The sequence below is a fragment of the Artemia franciscana genome, chromosome 20, assembly GCF_032884065.1.
Source record: "Artemia franciscana chromosome 20, ASM3288406v1, whole genome shotgun sequence".
Lineage (NCBI taxonomy): Eukaryota > Metazoa > Arthropoda > Branchiopoda > Anostraca > Artemiidae > Artemia > Artemia franciscana.
Window position 1 is genome coordinate 19,746,891 of NC_088882.1, and position 13,365 is coordinate 19,760,255.

General features: G+C 34.8%; 2 protein-coding genes across 5 annotated transcripts in view; one reads left to right on the plus strand and one right to left on the minus strand.

The window, feature by feature from the left end:
- The window catches only part of LOC136039864 (dynein regulatory complex subunit 2-like), a 67,418-nt gene extending 61,751 nt beyond the window's left edge, over positions 1–5,667 (plus strand). For all 4 annotated transcript variants that reach the window (XM_065723801.1, XM_065723804.1, XM_065723805.1 and 1 more), the window contains one exon: positions 3,408–5,667. In XM_065723801.1, coding sequence (XP_065579873.1) covers positions 3,408–3,620 — 213 coding nt within the window. In that variant the 3' untranslated portion in view covers positions 3,621–5,667. The remainder of the gene's footprint in view (positions 1–3,407) is intronic.
- A 2,938-nt stretch (positions 5,668–8,605) lies between these two features.
- On the minus strand, positions 8,606–10,316 carry LOC136040242 (uncharacterized). Its single transcript, XM_065724448.1, has 2 exons — positions 10,283–10,316; positions 8,606–9,330 (listed from the first exon to the last, which is right to left on the minus strand). The coding sequence occupies exons 1-2, from the start codon at positions 10,301–10,303 to the stop codon at positions 8,725–8,727; spliced, it is 627 nt and encodes a 208-aa protein (XP_065580520.1). The 5' UTR covers positions 10,304–10,316; the 3' UTR covers positions 8,606–8,724.
- Between the last annotated feature and the right edge of the window lie 3,049 nt (positions 10,317–13,365).

Sequence of the window (13,365 nt, forward strand, 5' to 3'; positions counted from 1 at the left end):
TAATATCTTTGGAGTAAATAAATAGCATAGTACTTAAATCATAAATTTGCAGCCCATACTTGAATGGATGCTTTTAATGAATAATTGTGGTATGTTGTACCTTTGACTACAATAAATATTCTACCTCTGACCAGTCAATGGTACAACGTATTATTGCATGATGGATAAAAGCATGAGTAATTGAAAAAATGTCAATTATTTAGCATCATTTAGACAATTTATATTTATAATGAAATTATGCTTATAACTTCTCCTTTTTTTTGTCTAAGCAGCCTAGATGACCTTAGAACAAAGTGGCAGGGATATTTAACTCAGACATAAAGAAGTCTCTTAGAAAAAAAAATCTCAATGGGATTTACACTATAAATGTTGCTGGCATCAGCATTCCACATATGGTAATATTTCCCAGGGCCAATTTTAAAGATTTTGTGTTGATAGGTGCACCACTAGGCACTATCAGAGCAGCTAATCTGTCAGGATGGTCCAGGGAACAACTATTTCTAGAGTTTCTGGAATGTTTCATTAAGCAGAGCAAGCCAACAAAGCTGCTACACCAGTAACTCTTCTGATGGACCGCCACAAGAGTCATGTGACCAACAATCACTTTGGCAAAATCTTTCGGAATACATTTATTAATGTTTCATCTCCAAAGCAGTCACAAAATACAGTCACTCGACAGGTTTATTTTTGGACCTTTCATAAGCTTACTACCAAGCAATTCTGGAAAGCCTATCATAATATATGATGCTGCTTCTTTAGCTGGATTAGCATATCCAACGGCCTTCTGCCAAACTAACATTGTAAATGGCTTTAAGCTTGCTAGATTAGTGCCACTCAATGAAAATATTTTAATGGAAGATGAATTTTCATCTTTAACTATAACAGGAAAGCTCACGGACACCGGAGAGTCGATCTTATGGAAGTCAGCATGCTGAATCTGACGAGGGAAGTGCCCTACAATATTCGTTTTCAGCATGGTCGACTACCCTAGGATCCGTCCTCAGCATTTTTTTTTACCTTCGGGCATGGGTGGGTGCACGACACAGAATCTGGCGCTCTGAATAATTGAAGCCGTCCCAAATTTCTCGCTTAAGCCTAGAGGATTTAAAAGTGTCAAATCAGTGCTACAAATTATCCTTTAAGCCCTATACTGGATCCTTCTGAGTAGTACCAGTAAAGTTTTAAAAGCCCCTGCCGAAAATGGACATCCACATTTGTCAACAGGGCTAGTGTATAACTTGTACAGAGGAATATTTGAGCTGGATGGTAGCTGATTCTTCAAAAGAATTTGACGGATCAAAAATGTTTGTTTTGGAAAATTACGAGACATTACCTTTAGTGAACTTTTAATACATTTTTGGCATTTCACTGTTCAAAGTGAATAAACAGCAAACTGACTATAATAAGGAAAATCACTAGAAAGTAGTTTCATGATCTGAGGAAGCTTTGGAAACGAAATCCAGGGGAAAAAGGATTGAACACGAATAAGTAGTGGCGCATTCAATATTCCTTGCGCTAAAGGCAGAAAGGGCGTATTTGTTGAAATAATAAAAAAAGATTGGGTGTAATTTTATTCTGGAAGCTTTCTTGAGATTTTTTTTTTTATTTTCTTTTTATGGCAGAATATTTCTCATTTCAGTCGAATTCTCAATTTCAGATCCAATTCTATCAATGAGAGATAACAAGAGTAGAGAGGGAGCATTATGTCACCTTTCTACTTTTCACATTTACCTTGCCTTAATTTGTTTTTGCGAGTATTAAGGGTTTTTGAGCTCTTCAATTTATCCACATCAGCCTGAAATTGCTAAACTTCATTCAATACTAAATATTTTGCAAGCCTGCCACCCCTTACACTACGTACATTGAGGCAACCCTAATCTTTTTCGGCTCTGACAACCTCTTTGCACTACGCTAATGCACCCAGCAAAAAATTACGGAAGAAATACCTAGTGACGCAACGTTATTGCGCGAAAATCAATGTCGTCGCTCTGCTAACAGCCATAGATTTTAAAGCCGACAAAGGACTGACTAGACGTAAAGTGTAATGCCTGACATTTGGTTTTCAGATATTCGCATATTTACGTGACTACAGCAGGCTCAGCGAAAGAGCTAAGGATTCTATTGCTTCGCATTTATTCACCTTACAGGAGTATGGTCTGCTATTCTTTTACCTTCTTTGAATTCTACTCTTCATTGTAGTTGCAGGGTGTCACGAGTATGCAAAGTTTCTGATAGAGCACGTCTTGAAGATAAGGAACCTGCCAGATGAAGTGCAGACTTATTTGAATCGTTTAGCTTTGTGTTCCCAGAATTTTGGGGGACCTGGCCCTAATTATCAGATATATATCTTTTATTCAAGCTTAATATTATTCCCTTTTTAAGCTAATTGCTTCATCCTGGCCCTAGCTATTCATTAAATATATTTTTGTTCTGTTAATATAATCCTCTGGCTAAGATATTTTCCCAACCGTTCATGGATGTGGAATCACAGGAAAATCAAGCCTTTCATTTTTCCGGCAGAGCAGCGGGCTTCGCTAGTTGGTTCCAAACCCCATGGGTAATTTATTCTAGTTTGTTTATTTTTGGCAGTCAGATCTAATATAGATATTAACCTAAACAGTAACTTTTCTTATCTTTTAAACAGTGTCTATAATTTATCATCCATGCCTAGGTATAATTTTCAGAGAGTTGTTAAGTGAGTTTGTATAGGGAGTAACCACTATATTATTGAGATATATTTTACGTGGGAAGATATGTTTTTGGACTCTATGGAACAAAAGTTTGGGCCAGCTTGTTGAATATAATAAGGCTGTTTGGCAGAACCAGAGGATTTTTCTTCCCCACTCCTGCCTTGAGCACGGGTGGTCTGCTGTGGCTGAGAATAGAGACATTTTGTTTGGTTTTAGGGACATAACCGCAAAAGATATAATCTATTTAGGTTGTTTTACTTAGTGGGCAAAGGAGGAGCCTCAGTGCAGCTCCTCCTCCATAATCTAAAACTGGTGGCAACTTCGGTTGCCTCTAGTGCAGATCATATTGTTGGATCCACAATAAATCTTGACCCGAAGAGAAATTCTGGTCAGGTTGATGTTACAACAAGACAACTAGAAAATTCGGTACATCTTCTTTGGCTGCGCTCCCCTGTATTTGTTTTCAGCATTCAGTTTTGCCCCCTAATAAATTCTTCAAACCTTCTTCAGCACGTTGAAGCCTCTTGTGTTAAAATTTTGTTGGCTGGATCTGTTACTATTATCTAGTTTCGTGGAAACAGAAAAAAGTGGAGTGTACAAGACTATTGTCATATTATATTCAGATTAACGTTTATTCTTTGTATTGTTTAGTAACGCAGCTAATAAAAGTTTAGAATATATATTTATACGTATTTTAATGTTATTACCCTCTTCCAGAAAGAACTTGAAGCTAATCATCTGAATAAAACATTGGTGTCTTTTGCGTGCACGTTGGAAGAAAGGAAAAAAAGATTGATCTCAGTAAGCGGCCGATCGTTTTCTACGACACAGACTTCAAGCAGCATTGTTCAATTCCGAATAGGTCCTGACGCATTTATTTCTTCTAATGAAAATGGCAGCAGCATGGGTACTCCCAGAGATAATATATAGATATATATTACCTTTACACATACCTTCTTTGATATTTATAGAAAGTAGCTGAGCCAGGCGAAAGATTCTTTGAAGGATCAGCTCAAATCAGTAGAACCAATAGAAGTTTGTTCTTTTTTACCCTAGCTTAGCTGCTATCTATTTTATACACCATAACACAATAATTTGAACCGGATACCAAAAGGAATTCATCTTGTATATGTTTTAAATAAAAAAAACAAGTTTTTTTTTAACTGAAAGTAAGGAGCGACATTAAAACTTAAAACGAACAGAAATTACTCCGTATATCAAAGGGGCTGTTCCCTCATCAACGCTCCGCTCTTTCCGCTAAATTTTTGCTATTTTTCTCAACTCTACTTTTTAAATTAGTAAAAAACTTTAACGTAAAGAGCGAGGCGTTGAGGAGGGGACTCTTTCTCTCATCTCCACTTTTTAAAACAGTAAAATACTTTTGTAACTTAAAGCCCCTCTCACGGGAACTGTGTGGGAGTAATTCGTCCCCAAAGACATAGTTATTTGGTTTTTCGACTATGCTGAATAGAATGGCTATCTCAGAATTTCGGTCTGGTGACTTCGGGGAAAACGAGAGTGGGAGGGGCTCTAGGTGTTCTCCAATTTTTTCGATCACTTAAAAATGGAACTAGAACTTTTAATTTCCATTAGAATGAGCCATCTCGCGACATTATAGGACCACTGGGCTGATACGATCACCCCTGGGACAAAAAAAAACAAAACAAAAAAAAATAACAAACAAGGCAATAAACACGCATCCGTGATCTGTCTTCTGGCAAAAAAAAATCCAAAATTCCGCATTTTTGTAGATAAGAGTTTGAAACCTATAAAGTATTTCTCTCATACGCTGAATCTGATGGTGTGATTTTCGTTAAGATTCTATGATTTTTAGGGGTGCTTCTACGTATTTTCTGAAATAAGGCAAATTTTCTCGGGCTTGTAACTTTTGATGGGTAAGACTAAGTTTGATGAAACTTATATATTCAAAATCAGCATTAAAATATGATTCTTTTGACGTAACTATTGGTATCAAATTCTATTTTTTTAGATTTTTATTTCTATTGAGCCGGGTCGCTCCTTACTAATAGTTCGTTACCACAAACTGTTTGATTATTCCTATATTTTGATTCTGTTCTAACTAATGATAATTTTAAGGTGTAGTAACAGGGAACTCTGCTTCTTTTGGTGAAAAGGAATACCGTTTTTTTCTTCATGAACTTTAAATTTGTTTCATTTTATTCGATAAAACTTTTTGCCTTTTTGTACCGGCAAATTAGTTTACACTATTGAAGTCAAATTAAACTGTAAAATGTTTTTTAAAATATATAGCCCAAACATTCATCTTCAGCAAAATTTGTTATAACAATTTGAAGTATTTTCGATACCATCCATATGATTTTCTTCTAAAATTAAGACTCAAAACACATTTTTTCAGGTCGTAAACCTATCTATATCGTTTTTTCAAACCGGAAAATCAACACTGCCAGCATTACGAATTATTCTAGAATTTACGAAAACCTAAGTTAAGAATTCTCTTACACAAAAATTCCATTAATCAAGGTTAGAATATTTAAGAATAATAATACAAGGCTGGTATTCACTCATCCTTGTAAAGCCCAGGGCCGACTGTCAGCCATTAGTTTGACAGTTTTCTATTTTTTCCGAACTTGTGACCTATCTTGATCGTTCTTCACTAAATTTTCCGATTTTTTGACAATAGTCTCTCTGGGTTCTACATGTGAGGAGATCACCTGTCAACTGATGAGACAGTCTTCACCTCGATCCGTCGTAAACATAATATTGTGGAAGGGGGAAGAAGACTTTACTTTTTCCTACTTTTCTAACGAAAGTGAGTGTTTCATATCCAATAGGAATTCAGAGAGGAACGTAAGGATTGCATTAAAAACATTACCATAGGAAGGTTTCCTTTTATTATTAACGTGTATCAAAGTAATGCTTTGTTAGTATTGTACGTCTATCTTATTTTGAATTGTAATATTTTTTTTTGTTTAAAATATAAGTAAAAATTTGGCTTTGCTCGTATTCCATTTTTCTGTTTTTATGCCACTAAGCATATTGCTCACAGACTGTAAGTACCTTTATTCTTTTAGAATTATTTTACCTAATTCCTGCCTAATCAGCTATAAGATAATATGGTTGAGAGAAGAACTACTGATATTGGTCCCACAGCTCTGAAATTGTTGGGTCAAGAAAACTCGTACCTCCAGTATTGTGAATATTTTTTGTTCCTTAAAACAATTAGAATAAAATCTAGGTACTTGATTTTTGATGCACGCTATAAGCATGAAATCTGTCAAAAAGTCACCAAAATTCATGGATGAATTGATGCATATTGGATAAAGCTATATACTGTCCGTAGAATTTAGTATTCTACGGTATGTATTCAGGAAATTTTACCTTAGAATACCGTATAAAAGCCTTTTCCTTGTGGAAAACATTTAACATTGATTCCGCAGACCTTAGAATATGTCAAATTTGAGGTTAGTGTTGTAGGCGCTTCGCTTTTTGTGCGATCCCTATATAAGTATGGCCTTAGAGCTTTGCATGCGTATCAAACCACCTCTCCATTGGTTTGATTTATTTTGAAGTTTCTAAGGTATTGATATCGTAATTGGAATTTCAGTAGATAAAAAATGAGTAATTACTTCTTCCAAGTTTTATCATTTAATGAATTTTGGCTTCATTTTTTAATCAAAGAGAAAATAGATATGGAATCTATTTGTCATGTAGATGACAAGAGTGAAGAGATGCGAACACCTCCAAAGGTGTTTCAGAGGAGCAAATTAAGAAACCCCACAGGATGTTAGCATTTGGATACCTTCCCAGTACGAACAAGCCAAGTCAAGAAGGATCCAAAGAAGCATGGGGGGGGGGATCAAGCTCTGTGTGACAGAGTAAAGCATCAATATAAAAGATATTGGGAAAAATGGGGTCTATTCCTCTGTACTGACCAATAGATCACAGCCTTCTAATATCCCTTCATGGAATTATTCAAGAATATAAAAGTAAGGTAAAACCTCCAGAGACCTAGAGACAGTCTGATGGGAAAATATTATCTAATTGGTTCTAAGCAAGGATGACCCAGGATAATTTCGTCATTTTATAGATTTTTTTGAATGAGTGACAAACCTTTTCAAACAGTTCGTGCTAACCCACTGTAAGGAGCAACGCGGGTATACTGCAACCTAAACTCTAAAAAACGGATTACTAATTATGTTGATACCAATATATAATATTTATTAAGTTTAGTGTTGCCCATCAAAGACTATGAGTCAGGGAAGTTTGCCGAATTTTCGGGACAAAATACCACCTAAAAGCCAAAGAATCTTAATGAAAATCACACCTTCAGATTCAGCGTATCAGAAAACCCTACTGTAGAGGGTTTTTTTCGTGTCGAACCAATAGTCTTAGAATATTACGAGAGGGTTCATTTGGACGTTAATTAAACGTTCTAGCGCTCTTTTTAAATAGCCAAAAAAGTTGGAGGACAATTGGCCCCCATCTATACTGTATTTTCCTCAAAAGTTGTCTGATTAAAATTTTGAGATAGCCATTTTGTTCAGTTTAGTTGTAAGGTTCAATAACCACGTCATTGGAGATGACATCAACCCCCAGCACCGCCGGACGAGGGGCTGCAAGTTACAAAATTTGCCTATTGTTTATATAGAGTATTTGTTATAGGTATGCACACCGGCATTTTTTGGGGAGGGGTGGAGATTTACTGGAGATGAATCTTCTACGGAGAGGATTTTTTTATTGGGATTGTAGATTCTGGAGTGTATTTTTAAGGAAAACATCCAAAAACATGCAAACATCCGGGGGATTTCGCACAATTCTCCATGAGGTATGGTCACCAGGAGAATTTTTTGTCGGAGAAACTTTCCAATTTGTGGGGGGGGGCTACGGTAAATGCTTTCCACATAAGGGGATTTTCCCATAACCTTAAAAGGATCAAAAGATCAAATAAAAACTTCAAAACTAAGTGTTTCTTCAAATGAAAGTATTCTAAGAAGAATGTTTCAAGCGGAATCTTAAGTAAGAAATTTTGTTGGAGGAATTATTAGCAAGGACGGAATTTTCCTGGGGTGATTTCCTGGCGGAAGAACTTCAAACGGGAGTAACTTTCTGTGGAGTAATTATTCTGGAGGAGCATTTTCCACAGAATTGGGGGAGGTTCCTTGAGACTATTAGAAAAGGATCAGAAATTGAATTAAAACAGTTTGTCCTACTGAAAAGTAAGGAGCAACATTTAAACTTAAAACGAACAGAAATTATTCTATATTTGGAGGGGGATAACCCCTCGTCAATACCCCGCTCTTTGCGCGAAAGTTCAACCGTTTGTCTCAAATCTCTAAAAACGAATACTAAAACATAAGGGTCGTCTAAATAGTATCACAACCTTTTTCAAAAGTTCATCATAAAAAGAAGGATATTAAGGAGGAAGCAGCCCCTCTCATATCCACTCCTTGTTTATTACTGCTGGTATTATCACGTTCTTAGAAGAAAAAGGATCTAAAATACCGCAGCCTATGTGTACAAAAATTCAAGCCTTGATGGGTGAAACCAAGAAAAGGTTTATTTCTAAGTACATCTTATTTTGGAACATTTACGATCCATCCGTGGTGGGTCAAACTCTTCCCAAGCACCCCAATCCCCACAGTGGGGTATGCACCCTAGCCATTTTGAATGATTTTGTTCCTCTTAAGCATCCCTTGTAATACCAATCCCCCAGGACATCCCCCTCTGTTCGTATACATGCATGTAACAGTATGTTTTTGGGAAAAATAGGTTTTACTTATTGACATAGGAATTACTTCTTGCTATTCATTTTTGTTGAACAGTCAAACCTAAAGTTTGCCATAACTGTGCGCAGTTAGGTTGAGTCTATGAACTAAAATCAAATAAAGAAAATATCTAAAATACCTTCCGGATTTACAATAAATAATCAAGGTTTTATTTACAAAAGAAATATATTAAAAACTGAGAAAAAGAAGATCTCGAAGGATTTTAAAACAAGTACATAGGCTGTTGAAGATTACGTTGACCAAATTGCTCGGTGTTGATCATCAACTCATTGTGGTTGACCAGCTTGTGGAATCTGTATAAAGTGAATTGTCAATGGTTTCTTTGATTGCTGAGCGTAGGTTTGATAATTAGAGGGTTGCTGGAGCGACAACTGGGGAAAAAGCTGAGGATAAGCTGTTCGGTATGTTGGCTGTTGATAACTGTGGCGGTACTGAGGTGTGAGGATTGGCTGGTAAAGAGAATAGTAGGGGTTAGTTGGCTGATTGTATTGTTGTTGTTCGAAAGTATTGAACAGATTGAAAAACTGGGTTTTATCGAACGTTTTTAAGTCCTCAGTATTTTTGTTCACATGGTTATCTTTTACCAATGGAAAAGTGTCTACTTCAGAGTTAGCTTCTTCTGCAGAATAGAGATCAATTTCTGCTTGAATGTCCTTTAATTCAACAGGTGACTCTGTAGTTTGTATGCTTATATCTGCTTTTGGTGATTCGGCATCTTCCTTTATAATGTCGGAAAGACGTACTTGTGCATCATCAATCTCTAAAGCGCCTGAAGACAGGGTGGGACTCAAAATTTGTATGTCATTACTGGATAAAATGTCTTCAAATATTGGCAAACTCCGACCAGAAGTGATAGCAAGTACAGCAAAAACCTGAAAAAACTACATTTAAGGGATATGTCTCACACGTTGGGTGCCAAAGTGGTTTGCACAACTTCACAGGAGTTATTCTTAGCGAAGTTGAGCTCATAACAAAACAATAGGCAAAATGGATGTAAAACCTATTATATAACCAAATATCCACCTTTGTTTCTTTCTTCATTTTGCGTCTTCTCTATTCCAATCTATTGTTATTAATTCCATCTACCAAAAAAGAAAAAATGTAGAGATCGAACTATTGCTATTCCACTTACAGTGGTGAGATAGCTGAAACTTTTAAAATTAAAAGTTTTCTTAGTTTACACAGCATGAATCTGTGTACTTTTCGGGGATTATCCGAAGGACCAAGATGCAGTATTTAGTAAAGAGTACCTAAAACTTGAAAAGCAGCCCCCGCCCCGTGAACTGAAACACTTGATGAAATCTAGAAAACATTGATGTTTCGTTCTACCTACACGCAAGTGAAGTTTCTCTTATATAACTAAGTTAAAAAACTTAATTCTATATAAAAAAAAAGGGGGAACAAGGTATCCTCATTTTCCAATTATAAATAAATGATGCCGTGAATGAACAACAATTCGGATAGACAAGCCTCCTATTGCCAAGTTTTAAAAATTAGTATCTAAAAAACCAAGCACTTGCCGAAGTTTCATTTTGAAGTTAGCTTCAGGGGTAAAGCAATATCAAAACGGTATTCATGTTTTAAATTTAATTACAAATATATGTCCATATACATCTTTAAAGATTTTAGAAAAATTAAAGTACTCAATAAATTAAAAAAAATATATATAGAGATCGCCAATGTTGTAAATAGGCTAATCTTATTGGACTTTAGCCAGAACTAATATTTCGGCTTAAATTAGAAGAGAATGCTTATCAATACCCATAGCTGCTGTGATTCTGAAATTAGTCTAGCATATACCAAAATTGTTCATAAAATACTCACAAAAATTTGCACAAACGACATGTTTTCAATAACAGAGTTAATCTCAGACTGAATAATGTCATTATTTGCCCTATATTTATATAAAATACCTAATTAATTTGTCTCAATTACCAATGCAAAAGGTTGGAAAAATATATGCAAATAAAATTGATTTTAATATGTAAAGGGAAGCAAGGGACTAAGCCAGGATGCTGTGCAAATTGATTATTTTCAAGTCGACCAAAAAATTATCTAGTCTTTCATTATAAGCTTCTTTGAACTTGAAATAACTCATTTGGTTAGCAGATGAGGTCAGTCTTATTTATGACTCCAATTTGATGTAAATATACAGTGAATTATTCATAAATAAAGCTGATAAAATTCATATAATTAAAATAACCTTAACATATTTGGAACGTTTGCAGGGTGGTGTGGGGATGAAGAAATCTAAGTTTAAAAAGAATTGCATATAAGACGTATCTCTCTGTATTGACCTTAAACTGAGTTCAACAGTATTTTCCTATTAGTAGAATTTTACATGTAGCTTATTGGAAGTTGCTGCGCCCAAGCCAAAAGAATGTATCTTAAAAAAAAATTTCTTTGAAAATAAATAGAATTTGAGAATTTTTCTCTTGTTAAACCTTATCCAATATCACAGCTGGGGAAGTCTATTTGTTTCAAGGAAGGTATGAGGGACTAACCATGATTGGTAGAAAAATTGATTGAGTATCAAACAGTTCGTGGTGAAGAACTGTAGTAAGGAGCGACCCGGCTCAATAGTAATCGAAACTCTAAAAAAAGGAATTTTCATACCAATAGTTACATCAAAAGAATCGCATTTTAATTTTGATTTTAAATATATAAGTTTCATCAAGATTAGTCTTACCATCAAAAGTTACGAACCTGGAAATATTTACATCATTTTAGAAAATAGGGGAAAACACCCCCTAAAAGTGATATGATCTTAACGAAAATCACACCATCAGAATCAGCGTATCAGAGAACCTTATTGTAGAAGTTTCAAGCCCCTATCTAGAAAAATGTCGAATTTCGCAGTTTTTGCCAGAAGACAAATCACGGGTGCGTGTTTATTTATTTTTTTTTTTTTCCAGGGGTGATCGTATCGACTCAGTGGTCCTAGAATGTGACAGAAGGGTTCATTCTAACGGAAATTAAAAGTTCTAGTGCCGTTTTTAAGTGACCAAAACATTGGAGGGCACCTAGGCCCCCTATGCTCATTTTCCCCCAAATTCCGAGATAGCAATTTTATTCACCATAGTCGAAAAACCTAATAGCTGTCTTTGGGGACGACTTACTCCCATGCAGTACCCGTAGGAGGGGTTGCAAGTTACAGACTTTGACCTGTGTTTACATAGTAATGGTTACTGGGAAGTGTACAGACATTTTCTATGGAGGAATTTCTCATGTGGAAGAGACTTTCAATGGAGGGGGCGCAGGATTTTCCAGCATTATTTAAAAAACAATGAAAAAATAAATACGAAAAGTTTTTTCTACTGAAAGTGAGAAGCAACATCAAAACTTAAAATGAACAGAAATTATTATGCATATGAGGGGTTTACCTTCTCGTAATACCTCGCTCTTTACGCTAACGTATTTTTAGTAATTTCAACTATGTATTCTACGGCCGTGCTCTTTACGGTTCAGGTACAGTTACGGTTCTATTTGTGATACAGGGGTCATTCTTAAGGAATTGGGACAAAATTTAAGCTTTAACGTAAAGAGTGAGGTATCGACGAGGGGTGAGCCCCCTCATATACGCAATAAAAACATAGGAATATAGAAATCTGCTACGTAATTTAACTCGTAAGTTACGTATATTTTTTACTTATGAAAACGTTCGTAAATCAATTAGAGGGCAACTAGGCTCCTCCCTCGCCCCTTTTTTCTCAAAATATTCCGATTAAAACTATGAAAAAGCCATTTAGCCCAAAAAAATTAATATGCAAATTTCGTTTTAATTATTTATGTGTGGAGAGCCGAGATCAAAACATGCATTAATTCAAAAACGTCCAGAAATTAAACAAAAAAACAAGTTTTTTTTTAAATGAAAGTAAGGAGCGACATTGAAACTTAAAACGAACAGAAATTACTTCGTATATGAAAGGGGCTTTTCCTCCTCAATGTCCCGCTCTTTACGCTAACGTTTCCTACAGTTTTAAATTGTAGAGTTAAAAGAAAGAGTCAAACTTTAGCGTAAAGAAAGAAACAAAGAAAGAAATATACCATAACTTGTGTAACTCAGCCATTGGAACCAGTTATCTAAAAACAACAATCACAAATCGAAGTCTAAATTTTAGCTTCATTATTAAAATTATTAACTAAAAAAAACTTTCCAAAAAAGAAATTTTTCAAAGAAAAATAAAAGCCAAATTATACTTAGGACCAGCAGATATTAATTCCTATAATAATTAAAACTTAAAATCACCAGAATTAGCTAATAAGGAATAAATAAATACAAAAACGAACAGAAATTAAGTAAACAATCCTAGCAAACAAACATACAACAGATATTAATATAAATGAATGAATAAATCTTAAAACATGTAAAACTTAAATTGAATATAAAAATTAAGCTTAAAACGAAGAAAATTGCTAATCCATAATATTTCAATCATTTTATTAATACTAAAATACTATTACAAACGTAAAAAAAAAACTAATTCGGCTTAAGAAGCTTTGCTTGTCTTTTGCCATACAACACAATAATGGAGCACTAAAAGAACCATAAATAATACCCTAAATCAAAGAATACACATAAAATAAAGATGAGGCAAAATAAACACTAGCATGCGGTCAAAGAAAAAAGCTGTTAGTAATTATAACAATAAAATAAGTAGAAACCAAGAAAGTAGAGAAACACGAAAGACAAAAGTTGACAAAAGGACATCAGAAAAAAAAGACAAATAAGCAATGACTTTAAAAGTTAAGAAGATTCCTAAAAATAATTTTAAAAATAACTTAGAGAGAGATATATCAGTTAGGAAAGGATTCTAAAAAAGGAGAAACAATAGGAAAAGAGAAAATATGAAAAATAAAAATAAAGGAGAGAGTAAGAGAGAGATTACTAAACAGGAAAGACCCGA

Bases quoted from the DNA above. Each gene is read 5' to 3' on its own strand.
- LOC136040242 (XM_065724448.1), bottom strand. From the start codon at position 10,303: ATGTCGTTTGTGCAAATTTTT. The intron at 9,331-10,282 runs GTGAGTATTTTA...TAGTTTTTTCAG, and splicing joins TGTCGTTTGTGCAAATTTTT to GTTTTTGCTGTACTTGCTAT.